Source organism: Esox lucius, chromosome 16 (genome assembly GCF_011004845.1).
Source record: "Esox lucius isolate fEsoLuc1 chromosome 16, fEsoLuc1.pri, whole genome shotgun sequence".
In the NCBI taxonomy this organism is placed as follows: Eukaryota; Metazoa; Chordata; class Actinopteri; order Esociformes; family Esocidae; genus Esox; species Esox lucius.
Window position 1 is genome coordinate 11,688,013 of NC_047584.1, and position 24,684 is coordinate 11,712,696.

Sequence of the window (24,684 nt, forward strand, 5' to 3'; positions counted from 1 at the left end):
TACATTCTAACTTTAACTTTGAGGGGCATTATGAAGTCAGTTTCAGCATGATAAGTCATGCAGCCCATGTCTGCTCTGAGTAACAGCCAGTTAGAAATGTGGAGAAAGTCTTGAACAAAACAGACAAAGGTCAGAAATCGTAAAGAAAGACAACACAGTCCAACTCAATTTAATTATCTGTCAAATGTGATCATTTTGTATACACCACTATTCAGTAATTACATTTGATTTTACAATCCCGACTTTATTTCAAATAAATCACTGAGTAACTACTTTTTCACATAATTTATTTTTGCTGAACCGTTTGGCCCCTTGAAATGCACAGTCTCATTCTGTAGGCGTTAGGAAATCAATCTGAAAATGTTTCAGTGCACAGACCATGGAATGTTTCATCCACTTACCCAGTTGAACAGTCAATGGTCTATTATAATTTAGGTAGTATCTAAACCAATCATTGACCTCACTGGATGTGGAAATCAGGACAAGGGCCGATGAACCACATTTCATGGTCTTGTCCATGCATACATGAATCCCTCCAGAATGAGTGGCCCCCTTTGTAAAGATGAGCAGAAAAGGCTTTTTATTGTTGTTTAAGAGCTTGATCTTATACTGAAAATAAGAGAAATCTAAACTTTACTTCAAAACTACATTCTCCTTTTTCCCACATAGAGGTGGTTGGATGGTTTGATAGCTAAAAATATTCCTAAAGGATCAAAGATGGAGAATACGCCAACAAGCAATTTGGACATATTGCCAAAAGAAAGCCATTACCAAAATAATTTATAAAAACAAAAATGACTGGGCTAGCAATGCTTGATGGTCAATTACCAGGTGCACTAATAAACAATTACCACAAAAACCTATCAACAGGCATTTTAGGTACAGTATATAAGAAGCAAGTATTTAGACATTTAAGTAATTTAGCTACCAAAATGAATAATTCACTTTCATGGGACAGAGGTGAATAATGGCTTGTTGTGAAAAGTGATTCCATGGACCTTCAATAACAACTCAAGGTAAGTGTTATTTCATCCAAATATTGATCTAGGACAAACTATCCCTTTAACACAGTTGGGATAGTGTGCAATGAGAGTGGACAAGTGCTTTGTTTTAAACATGCGCAGTTCACCAAAATAGCTCAGTGTTGTACAGTATATCTTCTGAACAAAAGATTATTATAAGACAAATGTAAAAGTCAGCATATAAGTGATGTGGCATAGGCTTGCTGGTTGAAAAGTAAAAATGTGCCCATCTCGAAAGTTAAACAGCCACTGTAGCTACTAAAGGTAGCCAGCATCCATGGATTTATTAGGATGTTTTGTAAATGTGAGGGTAATAAAAATAATCCATGTTTATTTAAGTTGTCAGGATCATTTAAAATGTTTCAACATGTTTGAAATGAGTAAAGGAACATCAGGATCACAATAATAAGCGCTTTGAATAATGGAGCAATAACACACAGATGAATTATAGGCTTTACAATCATTTAAAAGTATATCTGTTGAGTATCACGTGTTACAAACGGATACGATTACGGATATGAGTATGACAAGATCGGGACACCCATGCTTAACATTAATATTTTATTGCATTTTAGCTGATGTTCTAGTTAAGAATGACATACATCAATTACATATTGCATAACTGTAATACTTATAGAACTTTACAATTGTTTTGTATTGGTTATGGGGAAAGGAGAGGAATGAGCCAATTGGAAGCTGGGGAAGATAAGGTAGCCATAATACAACACCGTTTCCAAAAAGGTTGGGATGCTGTGTAAAATGCTAATAAAAACAGAATGCAATGATGTGCAAATCATTTATGCCTGTATTTAATTGAAAATAGTACAAAAACAACATATCAAATGTTAAAACTGAGAAATGTTATTGTTTTAAGAAAAATACATTTTGAATTTGATGCCAGCAACACATTTCAAACATTTGGGGCAGGGGCATGTTTATTGTGTTCCATCATTTCTTTTAACAATACTCTGTAGGCATTTTTGGAACTGAGGGGACCAACTGCTGTTGTTTTGAAAGTGAAATGTTTTCACATTCTTGCTTGATATAGGATTTCAGCAGCTCAACAGTTCAGGTTCTCCTTTGTCAGATTTTTCATTTCATAATGTGCCAAATGTTTTAAATGGATGACAGGTCTGGACTGCAGGCAGGTCTGTTTAGTACCCAGACTATTTTACTACTGAGCCATGCTGTTGTAATACAAGCAGAATGTGGTTTTGCATTGTCTTGCTGAAATAAGCAAGGCCTTCCCTGAAAAAGACATTGTCTGGATGGCAGCATACTGTATGTTACTCCAAAACCTGTATATATTATTCAGCATTAATGGGTTCTTCACAAATGTGCAAGTCACCCATGCCATGTGCACTATTGCACCCTCATGCCATCACGGATGCTGGCTTTTGAACTGTACGCTGATAAGCCGGATGGTCCTTCTCCACTTTGGTCTGGAGCATGCGGCACCATGATTCCAAAAAATGAATTCACATTTTGATTCATCAGACCACAGGATAGTTTTGCACTTCACCTCAGTTCACCTTAAATGGGATTGGGCCCAGAGAAGGCAGTGGCGGTTCTGAATCTCGTTTATATATGGTTTCTTCTTTGCATGGTAGAGTTTTAACTTGCGTTTGTGGATGCAGAGACGTACTGGGTTCACAGACAGTGGTTTTCAGATATGTTCCTGAGCCAGTGCAGTGATTTCCACTACAGAATCATGTCATGTTTTTAATGCAGTGCCTACTGAGGGCCCAAAGGTCACAGCCATCCAATACTGGTTTTCGGCCTAGTCCCTTGCATTCAGACATTCTCTGAATCTTTGAATGCTATTATGTATTGTAGATGATGAGATCACCAAACTCTTTGCAACTTTAATCTGAGAAACGTTATTCTTAAATTGTCTTTCACATAGTGGTGAACCCCTCCCCATCCTCACTTCTGACAGACCTACCCTTTCTGGAATTATCTTTTAATACCCAATCATGTTACTGACCTATTGCCATTTGACCTAATTCAGGTCTTTCCAACTCTGTTCCTGAAGATCTACATCCTGCAGGTTTTATCTCAAACTGTAATTTAGCACACCTGATTCTAATTATTAGCTGGATGAAAAGCTTCAATCAGGATAGTCACAAATGGGGTTGAAGACAAAACATACAGGACAGTAGATCTCCAGCAAGAGGGCTGGGCTGCCCTGACCTAATTAGTTGTTTGATATTCAACCACTTCAACAACTTTTCCAATCTTTTGTTGCCTCTATCCTAACTTTATTGAAACATGTTGCTGGCATCAAATTCAAAGTGGGCATATATTTTTCAAGAAACATATTTTTCATGTCTCAGATTCAACATTTGATGTTGTCTTTGTACCATTTATGATATGTCTTTGTAAATTATTTGCACATCATTGCATTCTGCAGCATTACATTATACACAGCATCCCACCTTTTTTGGAAACAGGGATGTATATGGCCCAGATTGGGAAAATAGGCAGGACACCAGGGTTAACACTCCATCTCATGACAGGATGTCTGGTCCCAGCTATGCCAAAGTAGGTATTTTGTAAACAGAAATGTGTCCATTTGCAACAATTGTTATTTTATTTCTTCTTCTACCAAATGTAGATGTTCCACGCAAAGAATATTTGAGAAAACAGTGCTCTTAAGCTACATATATATATATATACATAAAACTTACAATAACATTTCAAACTGTGGACAACATTTGGACAGAGATGCTGCTTTCAGGCTTCAACCACAAATCATTTTGAGTGGAGGAACAGAATGCAATGTCAATAGTATAGAGGCTATGTCACTCAGTGTTACTGAGTGAATCATCACTCTACACATAAAATCCCATAAATGACCAATCACAATTCACAAATGATTCCAGAGGATTAATGAAAAATGATCACCACAAACATTTTTGATAATTGCAAACATAAAAACCCAACGTCAACCCAATGTCAACTCAGCAGCATCCAGTCACATTATTAAAGTCACATCAAATAATTAAAAAGATAATTAGTTTTTTAGCATGTTAGACCTCATTTCCCACTAGTGTAGAAGCATTTTCCAGACAGTTGTTTTGGTCAAAGTCAGAGATTTATTTGGTTGTCTAGCCATGTGGGACTATTGCAGTGGTCGAGCTCACCCCAAAACATGTTAAAAAAAAACATCTCCAGAGAAAATTCTAAAACACAAAAATATATTTTGTATTTTTTTGCAAACATATCTATTTATGCATTTGAAGAATATGGACTAGCTACTGCAGCCGAAGATTATCAACAGTAGGTCTAAGTCAAATGGATTCTCAGTGACATCTGAGAGGGTCCCAAAGATTCCAAACCAGCAGCCGTGCAGGTTAAAACATAATATGGTATAGTAGTATTGTGTGCCCTCCACAGTTTGACATTTGTCACATGAAGGACAGCAGTGATGTGAATGGAATATTAATCATGCCAAATGTCTGTCTCACATTTCGTGGTCGTATATTGAGGGCCGTGGTCACAAGTCTAATGTCCGAATCTGTAATAACATTTTGCAAGCTTGTCCACTTAGGTACATGCTTGCAAGCTTGTGTTCCCAAGTTTTTACATTTAGTTTGTGCTTGCAAGCTGTATTTGACACCCTTGTACAATGAAGATTTAACACATTTTACAAAGTCGCAATTCTGTAACCAAACATTTGTATGAATTTAACTCCAATTGTAAGAATATTTTATTTTCAGATATACAACAAAATAATATACTAGCTGAAATGGATGTGCAGATTTTTCTTTGTGCGCTCTCGTACCTTTGACGGGTTACGAAGAGAAGTTTTGTATTTTGAGTTTCATAAGTGAAAATTCCTTCCGCAAGCAATAGAAGAGTGGGCCTTCTACTCTTGACCAATCAATTACATTGGCATCGCTACAACCAATACCATGTGCAGTTCATGAACGGTTCTGTCTTTCTCAATGACTCTTTTTACCAACTTTTTTTGTAACATTAAATTTTTTGTGACATTTCATTTTATAATTCACTCCAATTGCTAGCTGAGGATTTCTACAGCCTGATCACTGGGACGATTCATATGCAATCCTTCAATTAAGTGCTGCCACCAACAGCTGTTTTGCAGAGGAAATAGGTCATGCTGCAGGCAGTATTATAAAGACATGTTTATAACTAATAAATAGACACAGGGTGCTGTCATAAATGTAGTCAAATATTGATAAGCACATATTTAAAGAATCAAAACTAGAGAACACTTGAGGCATGCGTTCAATTGCATTGTTTGTTTGAACGACTCTATGGCTCATTTTAATGGCTGACAGTAGCATTCTAAAACAAACTGACTTAAAGGATTCATTTACAGTGGAACAGCTGGACACAGTTTGCGCCTTGCCAGCTGTTGCATTTCTATGTTTGGTGTATTTGACTCCTAGTTAGTCTGTTTCTATGATCTGTTGTTTCAATCCCTCATGTTCATTGCTTTCACCTGTGTTCTTGGTGTTTTCATCTGAGTCTCATCTTCCCTTTATCACCTCCCTATTTAGTCTCCCCAGTTCCCTGTTCCTTTGTCTTTGCATTAAACATCCTTTGTTTATCTAACTCTGAGCTTCTGTATTGCCACTGCAACGTTACATATGGTCCTCCAGTTCAGTGTATTGAAAACAACTGTTTGTCTCAAGTGCATGAGTTTCTTTTATCGAGCTGCAGGCAGCATTTCAGAAGAAGGAATGGTAATTGGACACAGGTTGTGGTGATTAATCCCACATTTTATGATATACACCGACATACAAAACCTCTGCTCATGTTTAGAAAATGTATAACTGAGCATTTTTCTTTTCAATGTTATTGTTCATTTGAACTTTTTTAGTTGGTTTTTGAATAGTGTTCTGGAATTATATAATGAAATGTCTGAAGTTGATTAAACAGTTATGAATGTACTGTAAGACATCCTCCCATTCTGCTGACCCTTAATTTGTTTCCAGATATGGACTGTATTGTGTTTAACCAGATTAGGATTATAAAGTAATTTCTCCAGGATGACAGGAGACATGATCACAGTGCCAATAGAGAAAAGGTAGCAATGTTCATGCTCCATTCTAATCCAGCGTGACATCCAGAGTGACACAGGAGCTTGACAATACAGTGTTAAAGGGATAGTTCATCCAAAATGTTTCTAAAAGTTGACTTCCCAATAGATATCCGTACAGGCACATAGAGTCATTTTTTCAAACAATCCATTACTCAGCTCCGTCCCAGTCTGTAATGAGTGTTTTTAGCATTCATGAATGGAAACGGTTCGTACTGCTATCACAAAGCTGCATTGCGAGCAGAAAACTACTTTAAAACACACCAAACAAAGACAAGCAGTGTTATTTACCTCAAAGAACATGACAATGTTGTACTCCTCAAAATCAAGTTTTAATTTCCGCAATATAATTCTCATTTCAAATAAATAGATACTTCCTGTGTGTACTGGTCAGTTTTGTTCACAAATATCAATCCATGCATTCTTTCAGGAAGAGTAAGTATATACATCACCTCGGATAGTGTAACTTTATTTGCTTGAGAGAGAAAGGAAAATACATATATATTTTGTCTGACTCTGAATACGAGCAGGAAGGAGATTCTTCAGGGGGATTGGGCCATATTTGTCTAACCATAATACAGAGATGATGAATTAACAGAATAGAAGCTTGCCAGCAGCAAAAGGGGGGTGATGGTGAACCCGTTAATCCCCAACCCTTGCCCAGAATATCCAGAGGCAATGTGTACTTTGTGTGTTATAACATAGCTATCGGAAGTATTACTTACAATCTGTCTTGTCTCCACAGGTTGAACTGGGTAACTTGATGTCGCCTTTAGTCCTCTTCTAAGTGAACATGGGTCACGATGCTCTGTAAAATGTTTCTCACAAACTTTGTATGTCTCGTTGGCGAAGCTGATCCCTTGATTCTCCCACAATACAACTCGGGAGAGGCAGAGGTATTGTCCCAGTTGCGGGAAGAATTTCAAACTAAAAACCTTGGGAGCAGGCAAACAGCATGGTCAAGATGTGATCAGGCAGAAGTTGATTCAAACAAACTCCAAACAAAGGCCTTAACTCAGACTCAGCCACAGGTACTCAAGGTGTCCCCCAGGGATCAGTACTTGGTCCCCTACTCTTCATCATCTACATACTTCCCCATGGTCAAATCCTCTGTCACTTAAACCTTAATTTCCACTGCTATGCTGATAATACATAAATATATCTAGCCACCAAATCTCTCACCAATCCACTTCTGACCATATTATTGAATCCTGCCTGACTGCAATAAAAGCATGGATTAAACATCTTTAAACTAAACAGTGACAAAATAGAACTCAAACTCATTGGAACCAAATCCACCCTTACCAAAACTGGCACCTTCACTCTCAGCATTGATTACACTGGTGTTTCTCCATCCCCCCGCACACGTAACCTTGGCGTCATTCTGGACTCTACACTCTCCTCTGATCAGCACATTAAACAGACTGTAAAATCTTGATTTTTCCATCTCCGCAACATCGCCAAACTCAGCCATTCCCTCTCCCGTCCTGCTGCTGAAACCCTAATACATGTATTCATAACCTCCCATCTTGACTACTGCAACTCCCTACTCACCGGCATCAAATCTACATCCCTCCATAAGCTCCAAATGGTTTAAAACTCTGCAGCCAGACTACTCACTCACACCAAGTCCCGGCAGCATATCACCCCTATCCTCTGTGAGTTTGGCTTCCTATGTCCCAATGCATTGACTACAAGATCCTCCTACTGACATATAAAGCCCTAAACAATATCGCCCCTGCCTACTTCTCCGACTTTCTTCTTCCATATCAACCTACATACTCACTTTCCAGTACTGCAGGCCACCTCAGGCCACCTCATAAGTCCAAGCTCAAAGGCTTTGGTGACAGGGCATTCTCAAGTGTTGCTCCTAGGCTCTGGCACTCTCTCCCCAAAACCATCTGTGACTCTGAGACTATCCCCATCTTCCAGCAACGCTTCAAGACTCATTTGTTCAAAATTGCCTACCCCTAGCCATGCCGTATCCCATTTTCTCAATTTTCTGTTTTCTCATGGTATTTTTTTGTTTGTTTCTGTTCCATGTTCATTTTGTAAAGTGTCTTTAGGTCCTTGAAAATCACTATATAAATATATATTGCATTATTATTATTATTAAAAAAAGGAAATACAGAAATACAGAAGTTCAAAGTTTATTTATCAAATGCTCTGAATAGCACAGCATCATCCTGCACAATGAAATTCTTGATGTCCTGGTGATGGGGTTGAGAGATGGAACTGTTAACTACAGCATCCATATTAGGAACATTATCATTCCTCCCCAGAAACTCTGTTCTTCCTCCTCCACAGTCTTCACCCCTCCCCCTTGTCAATCATCAGCCCTCCCCTGGTCAATCGTCAGTCCTCCCCTTGTCAATCATCAGTCCTCCCCTTGTCAATTGTCAGTCCTCCCCTAGTAAAACATCATCAATCACCTTAGTAAAGTATCAATCAAAAGTATACTATTTTTCCCAGCGAATAAAACGAGCAGAAAAACTGGAACTATAATCACATGGACTCAATACAGAAGAGGTGCTCCTCTCCCACATCCCTTGTACCTTTCTTATGACCACGGCATTTTCCACAATTACAAATATTATTCTGATGTCCACCAATGAAAATGGGCCAGCTAGGCGAAGCCATCTATCTTCACATTGTTGAGGTTGTTGAGGTTAAAGTAACACTCACCTCAATGACATCACTGCCGAAGAACAGAAGCTGTAGATGGTGTCTTTAGGAAATCATTTGATCGTGCCAGTTTGAATTCAGCCAATTCTGCCAGCTGTTTCGTCAGTGAACGGTTAAAAAAATTAATCGTGATAAATTACTGAATGTAGTTTGAAGTGTTGTGGAGTAGTTTTCTGCTTGCAATGCTGCTTTCCAATAGTGGTACTAACTTTTTCCATTCATGAATTTGGATGATGCTAATAATGCTAATTACAGCCTGGGACAGAGATGGATTGTTTGAAAAAATTACTCTGTGCCTTTTGGAATATCTCATGGAAACTATCCCTTTATCGGCCCATTGAAAAGATAGATAAGAGGTCGATTAGGGTTTAAAATCAAAAGCTTGCAAGATGTAATCCCCAAGGTAAAAAGATAAATGGAGATCAAGATAGGTTTTCCGTCCGTGTGGGCTGTAGTTTACTTATATTCCAATTTATTCTACACCCGGAGAATTTACTAAACAAACTGTCATCACAGGTATACTAAAATTGTTGTTCAGCTACATACAGGAGAATGTCATCCGCATATGGAGGCATGTTTACAGTGTCTTTATTATTAGAACCATGTTTTGCTACATGAGACATTCTTTGAGCAAGAGGCTCAATGGCCCGAACAAAAAGCAACGCTGGAAGTACACATCCCAGTCTTGACACTGTGGAGGTTAATTCACTTTGACAGGGATGGGTTGGTGAGCATTCTAGCACAGGAGTTCCAGTATAAAAGTAACAGTTTCTGATTTTGGCCATGAAGCCCTTTATCTACTTCACCAGAATCAGATGTACTATTTTTATTGTATTTGGCAATAGGTCCCCCTATGAAGACAGAGAGACAATACAGGAGAGGAGAAGGTCAGGGGAAAGTATATCAGATAACACTGAGGCCAGTGGCTTTCCAATTATCTTCATTTGAGCCTCAATCAGAAAGGGCTGTAGTTCTCCATATCTTAATAAATGGCACCCACCTAAATTCAATTGCAATATAATTGGCTTTATTGGCATGGGAAACATTTGTTCACATCGCCAAAGCAAGTGCAAAATTACGAAGACAAAATAAAAACAATAAATAACAAAAGTGAATTACACACCAAAAAGTTTGAATGTCTAAAGTACTATTGTTAGCAATGTGCAGTGTTGTAGGAAAGAAAGTGCAAATAGTTTCTGTGAATGACATGGGAAAATAAATGAAAAGATAAATATTTGTTTACAAGGTCACAATGTTGTTTACAATGCTGGACGTGCTGCACTGCTTGCTGCACAACCTTGTTGCTGTGACTGTACATTGCAGTATTTTGCCAAATTTTCTGAACATATGTATTTAATGTGGTCATACATTTTAACAGGAGATTAGCAAGCGCAGGTCTGTGCACATTTACCCTCAGTAGAGAGGGAAGGTGAGGTGAACAGATGAAAATAGGGATCTTCTAAAAAGTACAATAACTCTTAAAAGGTTTTGGATGGTGTTGTGTTATGAAATGGCGCTTCTGTTGCTAAGGTAGTGGAAGCAGAATGAGTGCAGGGTCTACTGGGCAGTGTGCTCACAGGGGACACACCAAAGAAGTGGTTTCTGAGCTGTGACGAGAATGATGACGTTAGGATGGGTCCTTATTGCAGATACGATCACAGGAATCACAAAACCAAAGGCATCTGTGTTAGACAAGGACAGATACAATGAGGAAATGGATTTGGGCCACCAGGATGCAGGCATGAATTTGGATGTGTATAATTATACTTCATGTATGTTTGAAATTAAAATAAGATCTAACAAAAGTCCTAGCTGAAAGAGAGACTGGGATCTCTCAGTCCAAATGTTGTGATTCAGGGTCTTCATCTCTGTGCTACTTTCAGTGTTCTGGAGTGCACATATTCCAGTCCTCAGGGGATGCCAAATGCTTCCATGGAGGTTGAATCTCAAAGGCAAATGAATAGCCCATCTGTCAGAAGGGAGTTGGGGGTGTAGGGGGGCCAGAGTGCATGTGCTTTGAATTCTAGCGGGTTTGCACGTTACGGTGCATGGCAATTGAATTATAATGGCTGCAAATCTCCAAATACAAGGGGCCTGTTCGCCTGCCTACCCATTTGTCCGCCTACCCGTTACCAGGGCTGTAGCTGATGCAGGGAAAGGTGGGTATGATTCACAGGGCCCACAGCTTGGCAGGGCCCACTGATCGTAATGATGTCAATGTCATCTATAAGTGAGGGGGCCCAGGCATATGCCTTTTGAGGGTGACCATGATTCCTGATCCCAGCCATGCCTGTCCCCTACCACTCTTTTCTTGAGAGAGACAACCAAACCACTCTTCCTATGTTCTATTAGCAGCGGCTCCAAGTTTTTCGATTAACAGCAAGTTAAAGCAAAGGGAGCAGGGGAAGAGGGAAAGTGAGCTTTCCAACAGCCACATAGCTCCAGCTGGTTCATTCTGGGTTGTTTATCACCTGCAGGCCCCTTCTCCAGCCCGGGGAGGAGGAGGCGGGGACAGTGTCTACCGGAGATAAGCTGATACAGTGCAACAATAGGTAATAGAATACCAGCTGATAACTTAATATCTGCTAATCATATCATATTTTTGCATTTGTAATATCTTTATTGCTTATAATATAATAAACTGCCAATTGTGTAAGAACTCCGCTGAAGGGGTTTTACTAAAGCTACTTTGCCTTACAGATTGGTGATGTAACCAGACTAGTGGAACAAGTGGCACATGCTCAGGGGGTGTAGGGTCAGGAAGTGCAAGCAGTATGAGTGCCCTGAGGCCCACGACCATGGATTCAGAGTCATGACTTGCATAGGCCCCCTACCTATCTGACGTTTGGGTTCTGACCTGGAATGACTGACCCATGGGGCCCATTCTTTAAAAGTATATCCCATACATATTTGGTTGCCAGGCCATGTAGTGCAGCAATCAACTTAAATTAACTCTAATGGCTGGTTCAGTGGAAAAATCTAGGCCCATTGGGCATAATGTTTTTTAGTCCTAGACTAGTCTTAATGTGTCCATGAAACTGGCACAGAAAGTGTCCCAATGGGTTTCCTGTTAGTTTAAGGACCAGATAATCTGAAAATCCAATAACTGACTAATCTTGATCTTCAGTTGAATGTAAAAAGCAGTTTTTGCAAGTAATTTACTAGTATTGTTGTTTCGATACCAATTCTTTTTTAATCAACAATAGATGTAAAAATATATAAATCATATACAAATGCAATGGATTCGTAGAACTCTACCAGAATGTTGATCAAATAAGAATTTAATATTTATGTGTCAAATAACAACAATCTGAAAAAAAACTAATGTGTGTGCTGAATTTGGGGTCACTCATTAGGTAACGTGATTTAAATAGAACAAGTGACTACTAGTCACATGGATTACTAAATCATTACTAACAATATTGAAAATTATTATTAAACAAGAAAAGGAAACAGGCAAGCCTAGTTCTTCCAGCCTACGATTAGAAGGAATTAATGTTGTTGCCCAGGCTCAATTGGATCCGCAGTTTCCTATGTGTCAGACTGTGTCTTTAACCACTACGCTATTTATTTCTTTAGAAAACAATGACAGTTGAATAGCTAACCACTAACCTATATGAACTACACTGTAAATCGAAATCAATCGAAATCGAGAGCAATATGTTCATTGTCGGTGCAATTTGACCATCACAATATAACCATAAACACAAACCATAACATTTTTCTTTAGGCTTTCTATAATGTAGCTACTGAAGATTGTAGCCAGTGAAGTTTTAGTCTAGCTATACAGTACCTACAATGAAAACAATGACTCCAGTCACTCCATGGTTCCTTTCTTTAGAAATAAATGACAGCAGAATGGCCAAACACTACACTACGCTAAGACAATTGAACTACAGTGGATATAAAAAGTCTACACAACCCTGTTAAAATGCCAGGTTTTTGTGATGTGAAAGAATGAGACAAAGATAAATCATGTCAGAACTTTTTCCACTTTTAATGTGACCTATAATGTGAACAATTCAATTGAAAAACAAACTGAAATATTTGAGGGGGAAAAATGAAAAATAAAAACCTTACAATAACCTGGTTGCATAAGTGTGCACACCCTCTTATAACTGGGGTGTGGCTGTGTTCAGAATTAACCAATCACATTCAAACTCATGTTAAATAGAATTCATACACTCCTGCCATCATTTAAAGAGACTCTGATTAATCACAAATAAGGTTCAGCTGTCCTAGTACGATTTTCCTGACATTTTCTTAGTTGCATCTAAAAGCAAAAGCCATGGTCTGCAGAGAGCTTCCAAAGCATCAGAGGGATATCATTGTTGAAAGATATCAGTCAGGAGAAGGGTACAAAATAATTTCCAAAGCATTAGATATACCATGGAACACAGTGAAGACAGTCATCATCAAGTGGAGAAAATATGGCATAACAGAGACAAAACCAAGAACTGGGCATCCCTCCAAAATTGATGAAAAGACGAGAAGAAAACTGGTCATGGAAGCTTCCAAGAGGCCTACAGCAACATTAAAGGAAATGCAGGAATTTCTGGCTGTACTGGCTGTGTGCTACATGTGACAACAATCTCCCGTATTCTTCATATGAATGGGCTATGGGGTGGGGTGGCAAGACGGAAGCCTTTCTTACAAAGAAAAACATCCAAGCCTGGCTGCAGTTTGCAAAAACAAACATCAAGTCCCTCAAAAGCCTGTGGGAAAATGTGTTATGGTCTGATAAAACCAATGTTGAACTTTTTGGCCATAATTCCAAAAGGTATGATTGGCGCAAAAACAACACTGCACATCACCCAAAGAACACTAAACCCACAGTGAAGCATGGTGGTGGCAGCATCATCCTTTGGGGCTGTTTTTCTTCAGCTGGAACCGGGGCCTTAGTGAGTTCGGAGAGAATTATGAACAGTTCCAAATACCAGGCAATTTTGGCACAAAACCTTCAGGCGTCAGTTAGAAAGCTGAAGATGAAGAGGAAGTTCACCTTTCAGCATGACAACAACCCAAAGCACACATCCAAATCCACAAAAGCATGGCTTCACCAGAAGATTAATGTTTTGGAATGGCCCAGCCAGAGCCCAGGCCTGAATCCAGTTGAACAACTGTTGGGTGATCTGAAGAGGGCTGTGTACAGGAGATGTCCTCACAATCTGACAGATTTGGAGCGCTTTTGCAAAGAAGAGTGGGCAAATATTGCCACATCAACAAGAACCTGGCATTTTAACAGGGGTGTGTAGACATTTTATACCCTGATCAATACTTTCATATTACTATATTACAAATGGAAAAGTTTGTATTTTATTTGAATGCAATGAAACTAAATGATTGCATTGTTTCATGATGGGAAATATTTGGAAGGCTAATACAAAACCTGAAACATAGTAAATATACAGCTCCGGAAAAAATTAAGAGACCACTGCAACTTTTTCTTTCCTTTCCAAAAAAGTCCACAATCAGTCCACAATCATCGTCAAACCAATCTGAACAACCCGCAGTAAATCTGCCCATAAAAGTGACATAAATCCCTTCGAAAAGACCTAAAGCTTTTATGGCAGTGACAGTTAGCTCTACCAAGTAAGAATGTGTGGAGGTTGAATACTTATGCAAGCAACACATATCAGTTTTTATCTTTCATACAAATATTTCCTAACACTATATCAAAGTCATCTTACAAACACTGATTTTGAATTTCAGTGTTTTAAAAGAAAATCTCGATCTAAAAGACATTTCCTAGTAACATTTATAATCTAGTAATATGACAGAATTGGTCATGGTCCTGAATACTTTTACATTGTATATTCCAAATAAAAATTGTTTAAATGTAATTACATTAAGAAATTCCACATTTACCCCAATATTTATATTATATTATCAGACCTGTTATACAGTCAGCCTAACCTCATCCTCACCATTGCTATTTTTAATTCCTCCATGAAAGTTCAAATTTTCTACAGAGCTCTCCTGAGTCTCTTGGTTCACTCACTCTCAGGACAAAATCTGTCTATTTCTTTAATTTATCTACCCCTATAACTGCCTCATATTGAATTTATGTACATTTACATTTCAGTTATTCATGGGAGCACTCATTCAAGCATCATCTTGGGATCTCACAGCTTAACACTGGAGACCTGCTGAGACCTATAAAATCAGGGGAAAACAGATATGCTAAAAACAACAGGATTGTGTGGAAAGAGAAACAAATATAGCCGGCTGTTCCCAGACACTGCTCTCAAAAAAGAGCCTATTTTCACACAAAATTCAATTAGATATATGGTCTAGTGTATGTATCCCAAAGAGTAAAACTCTGCCTGATATAATAAACGTAAAAAAATTAATCTGGATTAAAATTATTCCCACAATGTTGTGTTGAAACAACCCCCAAAACGAATCATTTCTAGCCTATGGGAAAGATGTCATTATGTGTTTTTGGCATTTGACCATCAGTTCTTTTCATATTTTCCAATGTCCAATAATTTATTGACAAGCTTTTAAACATCTATATTATACTGATGCACTATTTCCATTCCCTAGGTCTGTAAAGCAGCAGTTCTTTGGAAGAACACATTGTTAAGGCAGATGTTTATAAGTAGTATAGGGACTGGTAAACACGGTGAGTGAGGGAACAGCCAGAAAATTATAATAGCGGGAGAGAAAGAGAGTAGGAGAGAGGGAAGAGTATGGTAGGATACAGCAGAAAGAAAGCGGGCACATCAGCACACAATAGATCACCAGGTTTTGGGGGTTTGGTACAGGGAACGTAATTACACTCTGCACTCTATTAGTGCACTAACGCCCACCTCTGCCATTTGAACAAAATGGCAAGACGCATCATTAACCAAAGTTTTGTACAAATGGTGCCATAGATATTGAATGAAGAACCGTATGGCCAAAGGTAACTGATTATTAATATCGTAAGTTTATGTACGCTATTGCAATGATTTGTTCCCCAATTTTTCAGAAAAGTACCTAAAGATCTTTATGGTAAGAATGAACACAGAAACTGTAGAGCATGTTTATGGCCCATTGGAGAGGCATTGCTGTTTTGTTCTATATTCAATATCATCCACTGAAGGGGGTTTTCACAAGCAATTACCAAAATACCAATTTTATTCCGACTAACAAAATATTGTTTTAAGCTGTTTGATTAAAATGCAACATCTTACAATCTAAAAAGAGCGGATTTGAATTTCACATCTGTTGAAAACAAATACACACTTTCTAAAACAATAGGCCTAGTCATTTTGAAACACCAACGTTGATCATGCTTATGTGGTGTTCTTTGGTTGTAAGCTACTAATTACAACCAGAGTATAGTCAGAGTATCTGTCACGTTTCATTTGCATGGTGCCAGAACCCAATACGCCCTATTACAACTGATTTCATGTGTAAACATCACTTTCAAATGTATCCCGCTTTGAAACAATCGCATTGGCAATCAACTTTTTTGTCATTTTCGATTAGGCCTAGATGTATTACCTTGTCGTGCTTGTTGCTATCCCATACACTCTATTTGAAAGTTACACATCAGCAACTGCTTGTGCGGTTGTTCTGCTTACATTTCTGACGACGCACTGCACAGCAATGCACACTTGAAAAATGCAAATGCGACTTTCGGCGAGTTCTGCAACCTTGTTCGGTAGATGAATGGAAGTGGTACAGATTGCACATTGGAATTAATAGACTTTTGCTGCAACACATGGCTTCACGTGTTATGACCGATGTCCACCAAAGGCGTTCGTTCCGGTGCGCGGGAAGTAATTCATTGTCAATGGAGCACTACGAAAAAGTGCGTTTAGTGTGTGATGCTGCATTGCGTTGCGTTTAATGTAACGTATGCGTTCAATATTTTCAACTCGTGCGTAGTTTTCGGTAAGACAGAAGTTCAAGAGCCCAACGAATTGGGTGGCACATTGCATGACCATAGCCAACAAGATTTTGGGCAGGCTAAATTTGACAATATGCTAAACAAAATTATGAATGTGGCTACAGTGGCTACCTAATCAACTCATAAACGAATTATGTAGATTGCTAACAACAACGGTCAGCTAGCTTTCTATCAAAATACTGTGCAATGCTAACCATTCCGCTCTAGCTTAGCTGAATCATCTATTTTCCACAGCTAATTATAGTATCACAGTCAACTGACCGATCTTGCTCCTCTTCCCGGAAGCAATTATGCACTTTGGTCGTATAGAGCACGTTCTCTAGAGATTGCAAAAATAATCTTCTCCATGCTTCCAACCGTATTGCTTTGAGAAAGCATATGTGCGTAAAGTACAAAAAGGACAGGAATAACGTATGCTAAATGTTGATGCATTTGGTGGACATCAGGTGTTAAATGTGTCCTGGCTTTTTTTGTGCAGTAGCGCACAGGACACTCCCGCGCATTTAGTTTCATTACTTTGGCTTCATAGCTTAAAATAAATGCTTAATGATATTCATTATTTAAAACTGGATTGGATCAATTTGGGTATACATAGAATACATAATTATATGGACAAATTATATATTAAGCCATGTAACCCGGCACTGAAACTAATGCATTTCAATGACAAATACTCTTTTCAGAAACGGTTAGCAAGGACACAACCTTAGAACGTTTAAAACAGGTCATTAGAACACAATATGATGCAGAATGCCAGATCCCCAGCCAAGTTGTTTTTGGCTATGATGTAAGGGATGATTGACAATGAAAGTAAGTTGAGTTCCATTAACCTCTTAACCGCATCTGTCTTTTGGAGGTAAAGATGATGATGGTCTACAGAGGACCTTTAGATAATTAGTGTATTCTCACAGATTGATTGGCGTTGGGATATCTCTGGTGGAAAGGTTACACATTTCATTTAAATTTGACACTAGTTATTTTACACTTTCTCCAAAAACCTTTCAAAACTGCATATAACGTAGGGTTACCTGGTAGAAGTATACTGTATAGCGTAAGTATATCATATGTACAGTATCTCACAAAAGTGAGTACATCCCTCACATTTTTGTAAATATTTAATTATATCTTTTCATGTGACAACACTGAGGAAATGACACTTTGCTACAATGTAAACTAGTGAGTGTCCAGCTTGTATAACAGTGTAAATTTGCTGTCCCCTCAAAATAACACAACACACAGCCATTAATGTCTAAACTGCTGGCATCAAAAGTGAGTACACCCCTAAGTGAAAATATCCAAATTGGGCCCAAAGTGTCGATATTTTTTGTGGCCACCATCATTTTCCAGCCCTGCCTTAACCCTCTTGGGCATGGAGTTTCACAGGTTGCCACTGGAGTCCTCTTCCAGTCCTCCATGACGACATCACGGAGCTGGTGGATGTTAAAGACCCTGCGCTCCTCCACCTTCCGTTTGAGGATGCCCCATAGATTCTCAATAGGGTTTAGGTCTGGAGACATGTTGGGCCAGTCCATCACCTTTACCCTCAGCTCCTTTGGCAAGGGAGTGATCTTGGAGTTGTATTTGGGGTCGTAATCATGTTGGAAATACTGCCCTGCGGCCCAGTCTCCAAAGGGGGGGATCATGGTCTGCTTCAGTATGTCACAGTACATGTTGGCATTCATTGTTCCCTCAATGAACTTTAGCTCCCCAGTGCCGGCAGCACTCATGCAACCCCAGACCATGACACTCCCACCATCATGTTTGCCTGTAGGCAAGACACACTTGTCTTTGTACTCCTCAACTGGTTGCCGCCACACACGCTTGACACATTCTGAACCAAATAAGTTTATCTTGGTCTCATCAGACCACAGGACATGGTTCCAGAAAATGATGGTGGCCACCCAAAATAAAGACACTTTGGGCCCAATTTGGACATTTTCATTTAGGGGTGTACTCACATTTGTTGCAAGCGGTTTAGACATTAAAGGCTGTGTGTTGAGTTATTTTGAGGGGACAGCAAATGTACACTGTTATACAGGCTGTACACTCACTACTTTACATTGTAGCAAAGTGTCATTTCTTCAGTGTTGTCACATGAAAAGATATAATCAAATATTTACAAAAATGTTAAGGGGTGTACTCAGTTTTGTGAGATACTGTAACTATTACATGTAAGAATAGTTAAATATCTTTACCTGTCGGAGAGTAAATACCCAATTGGCATCTTATGTTTATCTAATATTGTAATATTTAGTGTATTTGATTGTTACATTGAAATGAGAATCATTTTGGGAGGGAATGTAACAGGTCACCAGTCCACCACACAAATAATTCTCCGTTGGTCAGAATGATGGTTTGGGATGCATATTATAGAAATAATGCAATTTAAGTCTGTCAAATCAATTGACTAACCTTTTTAAATAGGATTAATATTCATATAGGTTAAACACAACAATAGCAAGAACAACCATTACGAAACCTCTTCTGTGTGTGTGTGTATGTATGTGTGTGTGTGTACGTATGTGTGTGTGTGTGTGTGTGTATGTGTGTGTGTTAGTGTTGTTTCATCCAACACTACGTTTCAGTGGCAGTTAGGTTTTTCAAGCCTGCATACAGTTATCCACAGACAGACATTTAATGTTCTATCCATTAACACTTGTAGATACAGGTGCGGAAACAAGATTGAGTGCCGGTTGCTTGTTCTGCAATAGCTTGATATCTTCTCATGTGTATACCATGCATACATATACTACAATATTACCTCTGTGTTGTGTAGATGCAAAATCCTATAAAGGTTGAACAAAGCATGCTGCGTCTTGCCAGGGGGGTAAGCATGCTGATATGCCAATAAACAAAGTCAATCAGTGTTTTTTCTTATTTCCTCTCTAGTGGTCTCAACAGACTCAATTAATACATTTGTAATACATTTTAAATTTGAATAAGGTTGCCGTGTTGCCACACTTATCATCCAAGCTGCTATAGTTAGTTGTCATGGCGTGCAGCTACTTGGTGCCGTTGAGTGTTTACTAGCTGGTGGTTGTCTTGCCTTGTCTTTATGCTGACAGTTTTTATATGATTCTTTATGGGCACTGTTCAGATACTGTTTCACGTCTTTATTCTCAATATTTTCTTTTCCAGTTTTCTGTTTTCTGCTACAATTATTCCTGCCTGTGGAATATCATTTATATTTTATTTAACTTTTAAAGTCAGAGTTAATTTTATAATACAGGTTTCGTTTTTTATAATGTTTCACTTTATATAATTTTCAAATAATTTTACTAAATTGTTTTTCAAGTTTAGATTTTAGTTTTAGTTTCAGTTTTCTATAATAACCTTATGAAATGTGTTTGGGATCCAATAGACAGGGTTCTCCAACCCTGTTCCTGGAGAGCTACTGTCCGTGTTGTTTTCACTACAACTCTATGCATATGCATCCTAATTCAGTTATGAACTGTCTAATTATTAGAATCAGGTGTGCTAAATTAGGGTTGGAGTGAAAACAACCAGAACAGTAGCTCTCCAGGAGCCGGTTTGAATGTCCACCAACCATATTTACATGATCAGCCATATTTACATGTTTCAGGTGGGGGTCCTGAAACACATGTGCTTTCTGGAAGAGTAATGGTCATTCCAAACTTTATTCTTCTCTTTAAGACAATAAAAACCATTATAGGCTGTTCATAACATCTTCATTACACACAAAATGGCTGTGCCAAAAGCTTAGTTAAAGATATAGTCCAACATTTTTGGCCACAGGTCATAAAAGTGGCGCTGTCTTGTGAAAAAGGGTTTCCCAAAATTGTTGTTCACTGTCATGCATGTGCCACTTTTGTGCTCAGTGTTATAATACTCACTTTAACATGTTGAATTTCATGGCTAACTGAGTTATTATAGTGATTATAGATTAGTCCCTTATAAACAACATATTACACAACCTGCTCAAAATGGGAAGCGAAACAATTTTTGTTTATTAATTGTAAAAGTCCCAGACTGCATCTGCAAACTTCTCAGGATTTCCCCTCCTGACAAAACCTACTGTTTAAAAGAGATTTTTTTGAAAGAAAATTTATATTTACAAAAATGTGTCTGGTGAGAATAGAATCTAACAACTGATAAAATTACAAAAAGATCACTAAGAAGATGATAAATAATATGAAAATGTGAGATGTAATGCCTACAAGTCAGGATCAGTAGGCTAAGCTCCAGTGGTCAACTTAACTGATATAATACATTCAGGGCCCATACATAAAAAAGTAAAAAATAGAACTGTTTTGAATATACTATACAATGTCCATTAAAAAAACGCCTTCATGTTTCTACCTATTTTTTATTTGGTCTATACCTTATATAGCATCCTAACATTACCACTTCGGGACGCACCAGTGGTAACAATTTTATTTCTAGATTTTGTGTCTAGAACAGTTGTTTTACCTATATTCTTAGTGCTGTCAAAAATGAACAAATGCCGAGCAGTTCAATAACAAAATCTTGATATCAGCCGTTAATATAATAGCCCACCCGATCTGGCATATTTTGAAGAACCAAATGAGGCTCGTCTAAATAAATTATTAAATGTTTTTTTTAATAATTATTAAACACACCGTGATGTATCACACATACAAGAAACTACAAAAACTGAATGGGACTTCAGGTTTTCCTAGTTTGAGCAGACTGCCTTAGGATCTCTCTCTTTTTTATATAAATGAATGTGTATTGGTCTGGGAAAAGATGGGAACTAAGCAATGGTAAATTGAGACTGTTCCCGTAGCAACAAGACAGCATCTCAAGACGAACTCAGCATCTTTATCAGTCAATGTCAATTACCCGTAATGTAAAGAAGTAAAAGTATTGTGTAAGACTTCAGTGCAATAAAAAAAAATTGTTATGCAATAATGAGAAACACTGACGTTCTGTGTTAATTCCGTAAGAAGTAGTCGGTAGCAGTAGAGAATGAGAATGATACGCAATAATAGGCTTTCACTCAGTAAAGTTTATTCTGCATGCTTAATAAAATATTGCTTCATGTAATCCTCGCAAAATCTATCCATGAAGTTAATTTGTTTAATAGATCCATCCATGACTAAATGTACTTTCAGTTGTCAAAGTTGTCTTGAAGCATAATAACCTAAATTGGTAACCTATTAGCAACATTAATTAAAGATAATCAACTTACCTGCTTCCATATAAATGCATCCTTTTCGTTTGACTTCCAAGACACCGCCACATGGATGGTAGACAGTATAACTCCAGTGATAACTGCAGCCCGCATTCGAACAGGCAGCAGCGTATAGATGACATGGATAAAGAACACCGTCCACCAAATTCCCTCAGAGGCACTTTGCGGCTTCACAAGCAGTACCCCTATCACTTGTACCACCAACACGACCAGAATAACCACATAGCAGACTATCCACATGTGGTCCTGATGGAACCCGTTCCGATTGCACAACACAATCAATATCAGGATAAGTAAAATGGCCAAAGAAAAGACCACCACGTAAGTTATTCGGCATCCTCCCCCTGCGCATTCAAATGCCAGCATGACCGAGCAAACGAGAATCAACACCGCCATGAGCATGGTTAAACTGCTCTGGTTGAGCCGGAAAAAGTAACGCTGGTACAGCTTTTCCAATTTTTCCGACTGGAATTTTTTGGATCTGAAAATCTGCATCACGCTGCTGCAGCACGCGACCATGGAAAAGTGAACTTCAGGCATTAGTTCCTCCTCAGGTTTGGAACCTTTCCCTCTCCGGTCATCCAACTCCACCGACTTAGGTCTCACTTCCCCGGCTCCATCTGCGTGCTTTGGGGACAATCTGTTGTTGTTTCGGCTCTCCTCCCAGGTCCCATGCTCTTGCCACGCAGATCTAGACCTAAAACTGACCCTGCTAACCGTTGTCGTGGCTCGTCCCGATCCGGGCTGTCGGTCAGGATCATCATCTCCTTCCCTCCATCTGCTGTTCGTCCGGGCGAGCTTTTTGCTCGGAGATCTAGCCGAGTATGGGCATCCGTTGGCAATATACTCAGACTCGCCCCAAGCAGATTTGAGCTCAGTCCCTCCCCTCAGCCCTGGCGCACCGACTCCGGGCGGGCTCACTCTGTTGGACATGACTTCTGTGACATAAAATACAAATAAAAAAATACACAGGACCACGTGCCTGCCTATAGATTTTTGGGGAGACTAACAGTTGTCTTTAAAATGTTGCTACATTGTAACAATGTTTAAAATGGAAGGTCTTTGAAACTCTTGGGAAATCCGCGAGGACTGAATTCCAAGGGACGCTGAAGTCCATTAAATCTGACCAGTTAAAACTCATATATGGTAGGGCAGATGTATATTAAGGCTACTTTTAAAATCTTGATCTATAAGTCTATTCATGACTGTGGTTAACTTTTACGGCAGCTGATAAAATGCAATTTTAAATCAAATCAGAAAGGTAATCTGGGACATGTTGTAACAATAAAGTATCTAGTAGATCTCCGATTTCCATGAGGACTTCATGTATCTCATTAATTATAATTGAGAATGAAGCTATATATGCAGAAATGTGGTTAACTATAGAAAACAGAATGAAATCATTAGGTCTATACAACTGTAATCGTTTTTCATGTTCTATACGAATCAGGTACACCTTCGAAAAAGCATTATTTTGCTTATTAGTAAAATGAATGAAAACGTGTAATGATGTTGCGGACAATCCCATATTGTTGACAACTAGGCTACATAGAGCGTCACCTCAAGGGCTAGATGTCATACACCTGTCCATCTCATTGCAATCTTCTGGAGCATGGTTGAAAATCATCACATCACAGCGTAGATTCCACGCACCTTAAAGCCCGAGCATTAAAATACTGATTATCTTCATATTAAAACTGCGAAATATTACAAAGTCTGACTAGTATTCATGAGTTACGGCCACATAACAGCTGTCCATCAGCGACTGCACTCAAAATCTCTGAAGACTCAATCCAGTATTTATATACACGATTCATGCAGCACACATCACCCAACGATTCCGCAGCACTGGGTCCTAGTTCAGCCCCTTATTTGGATTCCAGCAACGTCGCTCAACGCAAACAATTCTAGACAACTGACGATAATTATTTCTTTTCATGCGCGTAATCCCTGTGGGTCTTGAGATGGTATCATGCATCTTGCCATCGATCAGGCAGTCTTCAGCGGGTTATTAGCCTTCTGCTGGTGGCTGTTGAGTTGCCATTCAACCAAGTCTGATTCCCAAAGTCCGTCTTTTACTCGCTCCCATTGGATATGCGAAAATATGACTTTCACTTTCAGGCTATTCATTGGCTTTTGAAGGTGTCAGTTGGAAACGCGACAACCGCACGACCTCCCCCGCGTTTGGATGAATGGGCGGGGCTGTGATCACAGCTGGACCTCAGCGCAAACGGTTAACCTCTACAGTTCTACGGATACCCATGTAGACCCATGTATGATAATGACTTGTAAATCTAAAAACCAACATGTCTTTTGTTGTAACCTGAGTGCTGCAAATCTAAATAACACTAGTGGGACCCAGGCAGGGGAAAGTGCCCTTTTATGGTCTAGACTAGAGCCTGATGGTGACTTGTATATTCCCAAGATATTTGTTGGGTCAGATAGGCAAGTTTAGTTTATTTTGGGGCGTAATCTATTTTCTATGGATTTGTTATGATACGGAAATAACTATCCAGGCATGTAGTCTCCCGGTTGCAGTTTGGAACCTGGCCTATAAAAAATAACATCAAGTCATAATACATAGCAAAATAATATAAATAATATAAAAATAATGTAATGGTAAAGCATCAGATTTACTGCCATTGAAATCCAGGAAACTAATACCAACCACACCACCCCATTTTAAATAGTCTGCTTTATTTGTCTTATAAAATCATGCACTGGTATTTTTGAATTTGCAAATAGAAAGTTACTCCTGTGTCAACTATGATATCTTGTTGCAGTGCATCCTGAGAACAGCTTGTTCTAGATGTAGCTTTTCTCTAAA

The 24,684-nt window shown here is 38.7% G+C and overlaps 1 protein-coding gene across 2 annotated transcripts in view; it reads right to left on the reverse strand.

Moving 5' to 3' along the window:
* adcy5 (adenylate cyclase 5) overlaps window positions 1–23,916 on the reverse strand; it is a 106,988-nt gene extending 83,072 nt beyond the window's left edge. The window contains exons 1-2 of one of the 2 annotated variants that reach the window (XM_020054998.3): window positions 23,418–23,916; window positions 21,855–22,795 (exon numbers count right to left, since the gene is read on the reverse strand). In XM_020054998.3, the coding sequence (XP_019910557.1) occupies window positions 21,855–22,790 (936 nt within the window). In that variant the 5' untranslated portion in view covers window positions 22,791–22,795; window positions 23,418–23,916. Of the gene's footprint in view, window positions 1–21,854 lie in introns of both variants that reach the window. The other variant, XM_010879726.4, reaches the window with a different exon arrangement.
* Window positions 23,917–24,684: the final 768 nt, after the last annotated feature.